General features: G+C 36.7%; 3 protein-coding genes across 3 annotated transcripts in view; all 3 read right to left on the bottom strand.

Annotated features, from left to right (window-relative positions):
• LOC113048014 (stabilin-2-like) overlaps positions 1–1,481 on the bottom strand; it is a 28,531-nt gene extending 27,050 nt beyond the window's left edge. Inside the window, 3 exon segments of the mRNA XM_026209505.1 lie at positions 205–311; positions 538–665; positions 1,317–1,481. Of these exon segments, the coding sequence (XP_026065290.1) occupies positions 205–311; positions 538–665; positions 1,317–1,403 (322 nt within the window). The 5' untranslated portion in view covers positions 1,404–1,481.
• Positions 1,482–6,020: 4,539 nt separating this feature from the next.
• Positions 6,021–10,493, bottom strand: LOC113048608 (protein Wnt-16-like). Its single transcript, XM_026210477.1, has 4 exons — positions 10,258–10,493; positions 9,867–10,093; positions 7,973–8,259; positions 6,021–6,728 (listed from the first exon to the last, which is right to left on the bottom strand). Exons 1-4 carry the CDS (start codon positions 10,347–10,349, stop codon positions 6,264–6,266), a joined length of 1,071 nt encoding a protein of 356 aa, XP_026066262.1. The 5' UTR covers positions 10,350–10,493; the 3' UTR covers positions 6,021–6,263.
• A 2,043-nt stretch (positions 10,494–12,536) lies between these two features.
• Positions 12,537–15,214, bottom strand: part of LOC113048013 (cadherin-like and PC-esterase domain-containing protein 1) — a 42,780-nt gene continuing 40,102 nt past the window's right edge. The window contains exons 18-21 of the mRNA XM_026209504.1: positions 14,340–14,441; positions 14,057–14,144; positions 13,788–13,934; positions 12,537–12,985 (exon numbers count right to left, since the gene is read on the bottom strand). Of these exons, the coding sequence (XP_026065289.1) occupies positions 12,752–12,985; positions 13,788–13,934; positions 14,057–14,144; positions 14,340–14,441 (571 nt within the window). The 3' untranslated portion in view covers positions 12,537–12,751. The remainder of the gene's footprint in view (positions 12,986–13,787; positions 13,935–14,056; positions 14,145–14,339; positions 14,442–15,214) is intronic.

The raw sequence follows: 15,214 nt of genomic DNA, 5'->3' as shown, positions 1-15,214 counted from the left end.
GTGCATCTTCCCTCACAGAATATCGGAAATACCAAATTCCATTTAGAATGTGAACAAATCTGATAAGAACACAACAATCGCTTTTAGGCCCTATTCATCTGGTTTAAGAGATCACTGATGGCATAGGTCTTCTATGGAACATAATTTAAACAGAATTATACACAAACAACCAGAGAATTCTTCTTCAATGACCAGAAAACTCACCAATGCAGTCATTGCCCCAGTAACCTGGACAGCACTTGGGCTCCACCGTGTCTTTGAAACACTCGAAGGAACAGCCCGAGACAGACAAAGCTAATGTGATGTGATACCTAAACACACATTGAGAGATTATTGTATACCGATTGTCTCTGTATTTTGCTTATGCACAAAGAAAATTCCTCATCTTGTCACAAAAGCTGTTAATGACCTGTTAACCTGTTTTTTAAGATATAATAGTATGGTATTTAATTCTGAATAATTCAAAAAGCTTTTAAAACAAATTGTTATTGTCCATGTGGTCCCTATAATAGCAAAACCTTACAAACACACATTTACCTGCAGTCCTTTGCACTTTTCTCAGGCTGCCTCTTGATGTAGCCATCGGGACATTTTACTAAAGGTGTCAAAGAGCAGGAATGACACCTTGATTTAGTCACCACCTGGATGTTCTGATCACAGCGGTTCTGGCCATATAGAAACACACATACACATTGCATATTAGTTCTCACAACAAAAAGCAAACAAAAGATAGTGCAATGCAATGTTCTCCTTCATAAAACCAATAAAGCATGCGGGATCTCAACAGCTGTGACTGATTTTCCAAAGAGATTTACCTGATTCGTTCATGACCTTCATTGCTGAACAATAACACTCTCAGGATTATTTTATGCGCCATTCCACTGTGCATGTCAGACGATACTAAAGAATTGCGTGCATAATGTCTCTTAAAGTGCTACATTTTCCACATTTTTCAACTGCAACCGCAGAAATGTAAACATTCTCGAGCAAAATACAGAGAAAGTATCCCTGGGAATGGATATGGACATTAATATCAAAGAGAACCGCATGTTTTTGTTTTAGGCTGACAAAGTATGTAAAGAGAAAAAAAAATGTAGAGCAAGTTTTGATTTGAGACAGAGTTCAACTGATTAAACTTGGAAAGCTTATGTGTCAGTGCAAGAAAACTAAATCAAACTGCTTTCTCTATTAATTCTACTCTACTAACATGTTAAATCATGTTTTATCTTGCAGTATAACTGTTAAAATCAATATAATGTCACTTATAAACACCCACATTACTTGTCATGTTGAATGAGTGTATCTGTGAATCTCACCTGTGATGGTGCACCAGCTGTACAGAGTATCTCAGTCCCCAGCAGTAGGATCAGACCTCCACAGATTGAGTTTAAGATGAGCTTCATGGTAATTCTACTTTCAGTTTCTCTCTCGCACTCTTTCTGGCTCTCTGAGGTCCTTCACCAGACTGTGGCCACACAGGTTTGCCTTCTGGCTTTTCAACAGTTCCTCCCTCTCTTCTTCCTGTACCGCAACATCATGAGAGTTGACACCTTCCCCTGAAATTTCAGGAAAATGCATAAATCACTTTCAAATTACATATGCAGTTATCACTTTTTCATAAACATACCAGAGAAACCCATTAAATAGAGAAAATAATTATGCTTGGTGTTGTGTTGAGACCCAATAGCACTGTAAAATAAATAAAACATTTATATTTTTATTTTTTTAGCACAAGTAATATTTAAGTTTACCTTTAATGGTTTAATGGTTTATTTTTAAAATATTTTTTTTCCTTGTTTTAAGAATGATGTTCTAACACAGTCCAGATAAATTTAGTTTAAAAGCCAGAAAAAAAGAAGAATGAAAAAAAAAATGCCAATGGAGAAATTTTAGTTTGATTTTGCAACTCCTTTTTTTCTCATTTGAAAGATGCTGACATATTTTTACTGGAAAACCAGAAAAAAATGCTGATTAATGACTAATGAAAAATTATTTTTTTCAGCGTGGCAATGAGATCATTATGGAAGCTTGTTTCCAATATGGAATAAAAATTAAAAAAATTAAAAAATAAGAACGATAATTGTGAGTTTTTTCTCCCAATTATGAGTTTATGTATCAAAATTTTAACTTTTGTTCGTGATTGTGAATTTATAACTCACCATTTGAATTTTTCTTCTCAGAATTGAGAGATTACATTCTGATTATATCTTCCAATTCAGATTTTTTTTCTACAAAAAGTCAGAATTGTGATACATAAATTTCTAATTGTGAAGAAAAAAATTTTTTTAATTGTGAGATAAAAAGTCACAATAACCTGTTATGTTTTTTCGTGGAATAAACAAGCTTAAATATATATTGGTGCCATCAAGGAGAAATGTGAAGAAAAATCCTGATTTCTTTGCTATTGATGCAACACGTTTATACGATTATGAAGTCCAATCAACAAATATTTTGCTGAATAGTGCCGGTGCAATGCAGCTAGAAAGCTGGGAAGAAGCTGGTCAGTTTCCAGGAGTGATGAAGCTGGTGTGTGTATGTGTACTGAATAAACAGAGCTCAAGGCAGAAGAATCACAGGATGTCCTCACTCATAAATAAGCCAAGTGGTCAGGTGAAGAGACCCTGTCACACACACACTTCCTGTATGTCTTGCTGCATCATGACTTTCCTTTCATAGTTCCAGAACTTTCATACTAATGAATTCCTTGTAGACCACATGTGTGTGTGTGTGTGTAATATATATGTATTTGCCTACGAGGTGGTTAGTATGTTTTATAATCATGAGAGTGCATAAACACTGTTGTTTTTCCCCAACTGCTTAGGAAAACAAATGAAAAACTGCATGACCACTGCTCAACTGGCGTTTTTACATGCCAAAACCTATTTGAAATGGTTCTCTGAAATCTGCTCTGAACGGAATCCCAACCAGCTGTAAAAAATCAAACACGTATTTATCCCATTTAAACTATAATTGACACGCCAACCACAAGAACACAATGTACTTTACAATATGCTAACGTATGTGTGTCTACTCACCAGAAGATTCCTGTAATTGACATTTATACATGAATTGGAGTTTTGAAAGAGATTTTTTAGGACACTTTTCATGTACATATGCATATTTCACACTCGTCTGCTTTGCAATTCTTAAACTGACCTTGACCAAATTCCAGTTGTACAAACACAGGGATGTTCTGATTTCCATTTTTTTTTTGTTTTGTTTTTTTTGGTTGTTGTTGTTGTTGTTATTTCCACATTCGCTTTGTGTTGGTTGTGCAACAATTTATGCGTTATATACACATACTGTAAATGATCGATGCACAATCAATCGCTGATGTGTTATTTATGTGTAAAAATATATATATAAACAATAACACATATTTGAACTTCAAGGCAAATTATACACTAACCTAAAAAGAAATTGATACAATATAGGAATATAGCTACTAAGCTGAATTTTACTTACTAAAAGTATACACTATCAATCAAGGAGCAGAAGGAATTGTGTGCAACAGGTTTAATTAAGAGGTCTTAATACATTAGGTTTTATAAGATTAAAATTATCCTACGTAAAACTCTTTTTGGGTTTAATTAAGCCTTCTTTTTTTATGCTAAAATAATGATTCAATTTCAATGTCTTAAATCACTCTCCCTCATGTGGTCTTCTCTGGCAAGACTCTGTGACTCCACCAGAGGGAGGCAGATCCCATCATGTCACTGACGGATGGATTCATTCATTCTGTTCATATTCCCCGATATGTATGAGAAAAGAAAAGTCAGCACAGTTCATATAGGATCAGAACGAATCTCAACTGTAGGACGAATTGTTTTAAAAAAAAAAAAAACATTTCATAGCAATATGGTGAGAGATCGTAAGAAAGAACCAAAGAAAACATACAGAATGAATTAAGGCAGAACGAGCACTAAGACGTGTGTTGAATCTTAACATTGGCTCTTCACCAGTTGTGGGAATCTTTGACATTTAAGCAACAGTTATTGGCAGGAAAACAGGGCTGCCAATCCAAACCCCCTTATGCCTTAACCAACACAACCAGACAGAGCCACGAGCCCCTACAGACTTCTGGGAAGGCGTACAGAGCATGGCACCACTCATAGAGCATGCAGAGATGAGCCAGTGAAAAAAAAATCTCTTGGCTTCAAATCTAAATCTGTGTTTGGATGGACATAACTGATCATTCATACTGAGACAAAAGATGAATGATGATCGGGATGGGCGATGACCCTAGTCTCCAAAGGCCAGCGTGGATCAAATGAACATCCAAAACACATTGTGCTTGTGTGCATGCGGTCGCACCACCCACCATGATGCATTGCATGTCTGCAAGTCTCGACTCAATCACGCACACTCAGAAAAACGGATTCAAAAAAAAAAAAAAAGTTACAGCTCATTAGCAATGATGGAACAAAACCTGAAAAGGTAATATTGCAGTACAGCAGATTTGACAAATCATCTTATTTCACGTGTGATTTAACCATTAAACACATACTAAAGAGAATTAGAGGGTTGAAAGAAGGCACTGAGGAAACCAAGAGGTTGGCAGCCACCTGAGCTGTTGGCTACGTCTGAGAGAACAGATGTGTCCACGTGGACTCCTTTTGCCTGCATATCTGCCCTGGATGGGTTGGCACCAGGTTTCCAGGGCTGAAGGTCTGAGCGCTGCTCTTAAAAATCTACCTGGAGGGTTACAGTGATTAATGCAAGTCTTACTGCCCACAAGGTGCAGAATTGACCAAAATGATCAGAATCACGTTTATTTCCAAGTACTGTATGTATACATGTACAAGGAATTTGTCTTGGTAAATTAGGGCTTGACAAAGACAAAAGAAAAACAAAAATAAACAATAGAACAGTGGGATAAGCAATTTTAAAAGAAGACGAGTAAAAGCTATACGATAAAAGATGAGAAGGTTCTATTATCAAATCTCTTCTAGGGTGAAATATTAGGTCAAAATGGCTCATTAACTAATAGCATGAATGGTCTTCTGGAGGAACTTCTTTTTGGAGGAACTAAAGAGTGAGAAAATGGCAATATTTCCAAAAGGGAATCATTTATTGAATAAAACTGGCTTGAGAGTCGGTGTGGAGAATAATCAGTTTTGTTTTTTTTTTTTTCATGGACAGAAAAAAGGTCTTTAAAAAAGCTTGATGCAACTTGCACTCAGCGGTAAATACAACCAAATGAGAATGAACAAGCAGACATACAGAGTGAAATCACGGAACGCACCATGAGTGAGACTTTCCAACGACTTTAATAGAGTTGCCAGCATGTGTAAGAACTGACAGGAATTTCTCCTTCTGTCACTCTGATATGTTCTGCCATAAACCGTCACTGTCCTGTTGGCTGGAATGTGGCTACATAAAAGAGCCACTTGAATTAGCATTTAAGGGCTGTTTAAGAGAATGCAGCCATGGTATTTGGCACAACTCTGTTGCTTCTAGCAAAGCACTACTCTTTCAGAGATTTGAGAGGAACGGAATGAGACAAACATCAGTCACAAAAAAGACAATAACCATGATTCTTCATTTGAAATACTTAGATTGTAAATCATTAAAGCTGCTACTGCAGTACACAGCCATTATCTACACTTTTGAATAATACGTGATTATGTGTTTAGGAGGGAAGGAACAAATGAAGAAACTTCGCCAGTCACAAGCAGAAAGAATGTACAGGGTCTCTAAAAAACTTTATTTAAGATCAATTCAAATGAGGTGAAATCGCATAAGTCCTTTGTTCATAATTTAATATGTACATTTAAATCATGAAATAGAAAGCTACAATTGCAGAATAGCCTACATCATTAGGGAATTCGTTCTGTCTTTTTTTAAGGGATTCTCTTTTGCAACCTATAAAACATTGTATCAAAAATATCTTTTAAATTATCTATATAATTCCCACTATAATTCATCATTAACCGTATGACCCTTCAATTCAAATCCAAACAAAAGCATCTATTTACACTTTTTTTTTTTTTTTTTTGCTGTTCCCAGTATTTTACGTAGTTCCCTTTATGCTCCAGTTATATTCCACAGTCATTATATACAAAATGGCTTGATTTCCGCTTGAAGCCCATGGGAAGAGTTATGCATATGGATTTAAAAGGGATTATACAATTTCCCCCTGGTTTTGGATTGCCGGTTGCCGTGGATATTTTGTCAACAGGCTCGTTTGGATAGGCCCAGCTGGGTTGAAAGTGCAAGGAAGGTCCACTTCCACTCACAAGATGACTCCCCAAGTTGTTGCTCTACTTGCAAGTGTGCATGTCGTTCATCGTCTCACAGCGGCGACAGCGAACGTAACAGCACCAGACGAACTTACACTCACAGCGCTCTACATGTCGTACCACGTGTGTGTTGTAGCCCCGCCCACAGCACAACAGGTTACAGCCGTCCGGCCCGGCTGAAGTTCTGTTACACCTGCGGCCCCTGGTGCCCATCACGCCCAAGCGCCGGTCCTCCAAACAGTAACTGGGCGATTTGTTGAAGAAGATTAACTCTTCTTTGCCAATAGGGATGTGGCGATGGTCTTTGTCCTTACGACGCACCTTACGCTTAGATCGGTCCACCACCTGAACGCTGTTTTCGTAGCGCTCCTTCAGGTAGGCGCCCACATGCGCGAATGCAGCCATTGTGCGCCAACAAGTTTTTACCGCACACGAACCCGACACACCGTGACAGCGGCAGTCTGTCAACATGGTTTTGGCCACTGCCTGTAGAGGAAGAGGATACGAAGATCATTATATTTCTGATCCATAACAGATAGAAGCTGGGAAAGCATTTTGTTATTCTAGAAAATGTATGCAGACATGTGAACTGTGATTTGAGCATTCCAACATTTTTGCAATTTGGACAGACTTCCTTGATTTCAGGCAAAAACGTCGTCGAGAGTTAACCTAGGTTCACTATAAACCACATTTCCAGGGACTATATAATTTTGGATAAAGCTTTTATATTCTCCCATCCCTTCATATTCTGCACCATGAAAGCAGAGTATTTTATTAGCTGACGACTTTCATGAAATAGGATCATTTGTTTGGGTGAAAGATTATGGGGGCCCTTCGCTGACTTGAGGAAAATTTTGTCTCGCTTAAACGCTCCTCTGTGGTTTCCAACCACTTTAGGGTTAGGGTCTCCAAACACTTACAAGTGTTCTTCAGTCAAAGCTGTGGAATTCGGTGCAAATCAATAGCTTCTCATGAATCAAGAACATGTGGGGAGATGTAACTAATTTGATCGACAAATTGCCAGAGCTGAAACAGCCCGTAACTATCTCTGTTCTTATTTTGATGCTTTGAAATGGTTTTTCTTGTCAACCAGAACGAGTCAAAGATTAATTTGCTGGAGAAAACTGTCATATTTTAAATGGTAATTGCATATAAGTTAGTAGACTTGCTTAAAACCTTATAGTGACTGAGGAAACCTTCAATTTTAGAGATTAGACGGGTTTATAAAGGAGGCTGTAAAATCACAAGAACTTGAATGTGTTATGAATGTTGCAGGAATGGACAGACATTTTCTCCACCATCACACTTTTCATATTTTCTTCTGTTAGAGTGAATTGGTATCTATACAGGGAAACACAGCACTGAATTAAGAGTTATTTCTAGCTCTTTTGCTGTATTTTTGAAGCAGACAAGCACAATCATATGCAAACTGATGCTTTAGCTTCACATATCACTCAAGACATGAATGGAAAGGCAAAAAATATTAGCCATGTAAAGAAATGACATGTCAGTGTGATTTCAACTTAAAAATCACATTTAACTACTCATAATTCTCAAAATAGATTTAAAAAAAGATCAGATTTCATCATTTGCAATACTACATGGGATTGTAGTTTATGCTTTCATAATAAATCCCTGTTGGCAAAATGAAGGGAAAAAATGCAGAGGCTGTTGAAAAAGTGAGCAGTCACTAACTAGTAATTTAAAGATTTTAGTTGTTTGTCACCCACCTGTCTTCCAGCCTCGCTGTTATGTTGGTTCATAGTGAACAGGGTGTCCTCAACACGGGCTGATGTGTTCTTTACTGAATTTTCAACAAAGCGACGGCTGAAGGAAGTCCCAAAGCCAATGTCATCGGAGCACCCACCCCAGTGCCACCCCTCCGTGGGTGAAACGCTGCCCAACAGGCTCATGTCACACGAACACTCTGTCATATTTCCTGCACTGCAAGAGCGAGTGACTGCATGAACCAGGCCGGCAGCCATGACTGCGTAGATAAACGCCGTCTCTTTCGTCCCTTAAAAAAATTTAAGCAATTAGCCGTTGCAAGTTTAGTACTTAGAAATATTGAAACAACCAAAAATTATGAGAATATAAGATTCACAGAAGGACATTTGTGAGAAGGGTCTCAGGGCAGCAGTATCAGAGTCTGGGAATGTTATCTACATTCATACAGAGAAACACTGATATCAAACTATAAAATTTATTTTTTATTGTGAGAACAGATGAAGAAAAAATTCTTAACATCATTTTAACACTTTTTAAGTGACCGTTTAAATACATTAAGTAAATGGTTCTGTGCATTTCAGAGTTTCTGATTAAATATTATTTACAATATATACATTTAATTGCAGATCCTAATAAAAAAAATAATCACTTTATGCAGATTAAGTTTTAAATGGGCATCTAGTGATGATCAATTAATGCATGTAGTTTCTATAAAGCGAACTGTAATAGCTTATATAAAATTACATTTAAATTATAAGACTCATTTTGATTAAATTTAGTTGATAATGTTTTAACTTTGATTTGACTTTGATTTCTCAAAAATATCTGCCTATGATTTGTTTTTCCTTTTTTCTCGTTGCTGTTACTTTCAAGAGAGGTGACCTAAACATTTAAAGCAAGAAGCCTAAATAACAGGAATAGAATAGAATAGAATAGAAGAATAAACAATTCAGTTTAATTTCTGAAAGTAAATCTAAATGGTGCATTTTTTTTTTGTGCATAGACCCAATATTGAGATGCCTATAAAATTACTTTAAACCCTGGTTGTGGATGCATGAAATCAGACCTATATCAAATTATTGTCCCCCTTGCATTAACTTGATCTTGGAATTGAACTGCTCTGGAAGAGAAACTTTTGGCAATTTTTAGGAATGGATTCACAAAAATCCAGCAACAAGTTCTACCATTTCAGTTTTTCTCTTTGTTTTGCAATCACTCTAATCCTGCATGCATTACATTCAGAGCCAGATAAAGACCATAGCAAATTTAGCATAGAGATGGTTAACCCAAAACAGATGTCACAGCAGTTTCCAAATTCAAATCATCTTTTTCAGAAACATTTCAAATCAAAAGGGTCATTAAGGGGTCAAAAATAGGATTCACAGTCAACTAAGAAATACATTTAGATTCTTTAAACAATTACAAAGTGATGATCTCTCAGTATATATTACAGAATACATACAGATTTTTTTCATGACAAGTAAAAATGCTGATTATTTTTGTTGCATGTGTCCAATAACCACATGCATATTTGAAATAATTGTTTTCTGCCTTTAGACATATTACCATAATTACTAAGGTGAAAATCCTATGAGACTAATGCACACCAAATAAATAATTTTACCTTTTTATTTTTTGGTTTTCTTTGGTCATTTAACGATCAAAATTCGTTAAATGACACTTAAAATTACATTAACTGATTTTATTTATTTTTTTCAATAAAAACTATTTGACAGTATTAGTACCATCTTAATATTTTGTGTCTTGTGATTATTTGATCGCGTTGTTCAAACTTTACTACTAACTTTCATTAAGAAAATTAATAAAAAATCAGTATTATTCAGTTAAAGCACATTCAAATTAAGCTTGTTTCAGTATGATACATTACATGCGTACCACTGGTGAGCTCGTAGCCGAAGACGTTCGGGTCCCGTCGGGTCGAGCAGTTCCAGCGTTCGTGTTTGAACTGCGTTTGGCACTCGCTGATGCCCAGGCGCGCGCCCTCTTTAATGCTCGGCAAAAGGTGCGGTTTGCGCGCGCACAGCTCCTTCTGCTTGTGCGACAGGGGCAAATGCGTGCAACCCAACTTCTCGGGCACTCCAACAGATGTGATGCCCAACCACCTGTGATGCGGAGTAGTGTGACACAAATATCAGAAGAGGTTCTCCTCTCCTGTCGGCCTGGATTGAAATGCCATAACCAGGCCCGAGGAAAAGGGGACAATTTTCAAACATTTTTATTCAAACATTAATTGACAGTAAAACAACATAGCACTTATAATACTTACATCCAACTTCCCTGTGAGCAAAGAGGGCAAACTGTTAGCCACAGAAAGAATAAATGATAAGTTGCATGTATCCCATAACCGGTTTTATCCATGTCCAATTCATTTAACAAGTCCCGAACTGTATGTTTGTACAAAGACGATTCATACCGGTCCACTGCATCTAATATCTATCTTATGTAATCCACAAACGGCGCTTTTAAATTCATAAATGTCCCTTTTATGTATCCATTAAGTCGCAGGTATAAACAAAGGCGTCCAAACTCCAACAAGTCACCTTCCCCATCAGTACAAACTCAAACAGACACGAACAGTTATATCCTGCTGTTGGAAAACGCGCAACTAAACGCTCTCCTGTGAAGCACTCCCACATCGTGATTGGTCGAACCTGTCATTAATATTCATAAGATGGACCGTTCTCAGCACTGATTGGACAAACAGATCTTGGCTTGGAGGCCGGTGAGAGAGCACAAAGCGAGCGCGACTGATGAGCAGAAAGAATCAGTCATTTCTGCAGCTCACTAGAGATTTTGTGAGGTTGAAAGAACCGTGTTAAGGATAAAAAGGACTTGAGTATCTAACTGAGCAGTTTTAACTTAGCGTTTAACGAATATTTTGAAACCAAGATTAAAATAAAATTCAGGGCAATAGAGAAAGACGCTTAGAGAGGGCATACTAAAACATTTTAAAGCAAAAAAAAAAAAAAATTTGTTTAATTAAAACTCACACGGTGTTCACACTAAACAATAACTTTCAGAGACGTCGAATTTTATAAAATAACTGTAAAAAAATATATACTTTTAAACGTCCAACATATTAAGTGATGTTATGCGTTGTAGGCTATTCAATTTTACGGTAAAATTCGGGCGCAGTCTGTTGAAGATTGTCGTTCGCAACAGTTTGTAGTATGTCACACTAACACAAAGTTAACTGTACAGTAAAAACTTTGTTTTGTGATATGTAAACGTTTTATAAGCATAAATAAAGTGATCCCAACTCGCTCCTCATCGACGTACCGCATGAAAAAGCTCGTTATGAAGAGCACGTGAGCAACGTAACTGTTGCTATGGTCACCTGCAGCGCCAGGTGAAAATGCGCGCTCTAATAATCTTTTATCATTACTGAAAATCTGTGTCTGAATTAGAATGTTAGTTAATATAGTTATTTGGTTTCATTTCGATATATATATATATAATTTAATTATGTTTGCGTGAACACAGCATGTCAATAAAATGTGACACATGGTAGAATCAAACTAAATCTAAGACAAAAACATTTGATAACTACATCAAGCAATGCGTTTTAAATTATGAAAATAAAAAAAATTTAATTGTTCACAAGTGATATTCATTGTGATTGTTGGAAACATACATTTCATGAACGGGCGACACAGCATAGCTCTTCATAAACATCCAAATCACTGACTCTAAAATACATACTCTAAAAGACATATCAAAAATAGAGTTATTCACGCAATGCAGAATATTTACAGGTCAACTCATGGTTTCATGTGAATTCGTTACAGTTCAAGTGGAAACTGCGTTCGTGACCATTCTGAGCTCAGCTTAACAACTGGTGGGAAGATATATTTTATGGGATATTGCAAATAAATCCTACTAATTTTCTCTCTCCACAAGCCACTTCCTGTTAAACATAAATTATGGACAAATGTAACATCATGCATTCCAGCAATTTAGAGTAAACCCAGCAACAATATAAAAATGTTTACCATCAAAACAGTATAAATATCTTCTTTTTTGTAAACATCTTTTCTAACATTTTACACTGATTATTATTAAAGGCGCTGGAAAACACTGGTAGAAAAATAAATGTATGAGAAACATAAGACCATAATACTATAACATACAATATACTTCATAAGACCTTTGGCATAGAAAATACTTCATAAATACTTGTGAACCTGGCATATGAAGGAAAGGCGGTGTAAAGCTAGACTTCAAAACGTCTCCCAAACTTCCACAAACTATACAATGTGAGGCAAGGTGATATCAAAGGCACTCCGCAGCAGCCACGAAACATACTGGGAACGTTTTCAGCCCGTGGTTCAGCAGTAGCAGCATTGTGGAAAAGCGTTGTAGGAATGCTTTCGCAAAGGCTGTTTGTAGGGGCCGTGTGACCATCTCTGTTATTTTTCTACAGTGTCGCACCGTAGCCAATTCCTGCCCTTAAGCCGCAGCTGCCAAAGTTATTTTGGCAGGACTTCAGGAGGTCCCCCCTCACACCCCTTATTCCATCTGGATCGCTGTATACAAAAAACACATATGTGCAAACAGACACCTACCCAACTCGTCCTCCAATTTACCACTTTGACCCGACATATGGTTCAAAGATTCATAGATCCAGACCATTCGGTGTGCATAGTTTAGCCCTTTTAAATTGATTTCTCAACACATATACATATTCACAGACACACACACACACCTGAAAAACACGAACAGGTAAGCGTCACCAGCCGCTAATTGTCTTTTTGTCACTGTTAGTGAATGGTCCCTTTGACGGCGTGATTCACACATATCCTGCTGAGAAGGATCTCAGAATACACCGCGTTCACTGGTCCCTTTACGTGGTAGGACACGTCAGGTTGAGACGGCGGTTCCTCGTGCTCTTGAGGCCCCGTCTGTTCACTGGCCGGATTCCTGCTTTCTCCACCAACACTTAAGATCTTTAGCTTACTTTGGGAAGAAGCTGTGGGAAAGGGAAGCTTATAGACCTGCAAACAACAGACATATTTAGTGGTCACATCTGATTTCTTTTGAAGCTACTCAATTATATTTTGCATAGGGACTATGAGATTTCAATCAAGCAAAGCAAATAACATTGCCTGTCTGTGTGTGGCTCTGTTCTCTGACATGGGACACATTTTTTTAATTAGGAATCTAACTCTTATCACATTTCGGTTTTATATCCTCTTAAATTGCCAATTCTTATTAGCTCTCTGCTCTACAAAAGACGTAACGTTAAGAGCTTGTTTCCTCTGAACACTAAACAACAAAATTACATTGTAAAAGTATAAAGAGTATATATATATATACACATTAAAAAAAAAACATGCAACTTCTTCTCTTAGCAAAAGACCAGGATGTTATGTATCTCAGGGTCTAAATCTGCTGGCCTTTTGCCAGATCTACAGTGATATCAGTCCCATATGTGAGCTGGTTTGGCATTTTTACCACCACTTCACACACTTAGCAAGCTAATACATCTGTTCCCAACCTGCCTTTTATTGGCTAATAAAAACCCGCCTAATTGCTAATTACTCATTCACTGATCTGCCAGGCACTTTATGGGTGAGATAAAAAAAGGAATGGCTTCTCTTTTAAAAGATTTATAGGGCAGGAAGGCTGGAAACGTGTAAACGTATATTTTTCCAAATATATGAACAGTAGAACTGATTCAATCACAAAAATGGACATGTGGATCTAAAAAAATATAAATAGCAAAAGTACATAAGTGAATAATCGTGTTAATTATGTACAGTGGAAATGAGAATCAAGTATCTCTTTGCTCTGTACCTCATGGAAATGGCAGGCACATCGTCCTTGCAGAAACTCCCTATAACGACCCATAGTGATACTGAGAGTGTCAATGACCTCATATCCAAGATGCTTGGCACTTTCCAGAATATTCTTGTTCACATTATACAGTTCTTGCACTCCATTCTAGGACCAATGTAAGAAGACAAAAAGGCTGACCAAGTTTATAGATGTCAATAAATAAATGAATAAAGTGAAAAAGAAGAATATCTGGTCAACAGACCAAACCCACAGATTTTGTTTCTTACCAGTGGAAGGGAGCGAATACCATCCACAGGCAGATGGAAACCCATTCCTAAAGACTTCACCACCACCATGATTTTTTCAAGACCCTCCCTTGAAGATAAGTTAAAGAAATTATGTTAAACTTACAAAGCCACTTAGAAAGATTCTTAAACTACATAAAACAAAACCAGCAACTTTAAAAAGGAAGAAAAGCCTTTGCCATTAGAACATTGCTCATTAAATTGTGGTTGAGTCAAGCTAATAATGAACAGGCTGGCTTTGTGTTGCATTTGGGAACATGTTTACCTCTCTAAAACCTGCTTAATGGTCCTCAAATGGTTCAGGTTCAGCCACTGCACCCCTCCAGTGACCAGCACCGTCTGAGGCGAGTTCTCCAGGGGTCGAGACCTGTCCCAGTGGAAGTGAAGAGAAGAGGTTAAAGATCAACAGCACATACTTAAGACATAATCAACAATCCATAGCATAAACTGTCCAATTATTTCAAGTAAAAAAGTGGAAATATGTACCGAAAATTACTGTACAAAAGTTGTTTAACCAAACAAAACTCTGCTTATTAATTTGATAAGTATGGGATTTTTTTAATGTTTTGGAAAGAAGCCTCTTATGTTCACCAAGGCTTAAGTATTAAAGACAATAAAGTAATACTAAGACATATTATTGTGATTTAAAATATCTGATTTCCATTTTAAAATATTTTAAAATATAATTAATTCCTGTGATGGCAAAATAAATTTTCAGCATTTGTCAGCATCAAGAAACATTTGTTACTATTATCAATCTTGAAAAACAGTTGTTCTGCTATTTTTTTTTTTTTTTTTTTTTTTTTGTGAATTTTTAAATGACTGTTTGATTAGTGAAGTTCAAAAGATCAACATTTATTTAAAACAGAAAGATTATACAAGTCTTTACTGGTACTTTTGAACAATTTAATGCATCACTTCTTAATAAATGTTATACTTTTTTAATAATAATATTAAAAAAAAATAGATCTTACTAACTCCAAACTTTTAAATGGTAATGCCATTTTTAAGTGGTAGAGCATTGCGTTAACAAGCGAAAGGTTAGGGGTTCAATTCCCCGGGAACACACTGAATGCACTGGATAAAAGCATCTGCTAAATGCATACATTTTATCTCAATTAAATTACATTTTTAATTTAG

The sequence above is a fragment of the Carassius auratus genome, chromosome 29 (genome assembly GCF_003368295.1).
Source record: "Carassius auratus strain Wakin chromosome 29, ASM336829v1, whole genome shotgun sequence".
Classification (NCBI taxonomy): Eukaryota; Metazoa; Chordata; class Actinopteri; order Cypriniformes; family Cyprinidae; genus Carassius; species Carassius auratus.
The sequence above is the reverse complement of the archived record's forward strand: the minus strand, read 5'-3'. Positions and strand labels throughout refer to the sequence as shown.

Coding starts and splice junctions, on each gene's coding strand:
- LOC113048608 (XM_026210477.1), bottom strand. CDS start 10,349: ATGGATAAAACCGGTTATGGGATACATGCAACTTATCATTTATTCTTT. Junction 10,094..10,257: donor TGCTCACAGGGAAGTTGGAT/GTAAGTATTATA, acceptor TCCGCATCACAG/GTGGTTGGGCATCACATCTG. Junction 6,729..7,972: donor ACAGCGAGGCTGGAAGACAG/GTGGGTGACAAA, acceptor CTTCCTCTACAG/GCAGTGGCCAAAACCATGTT.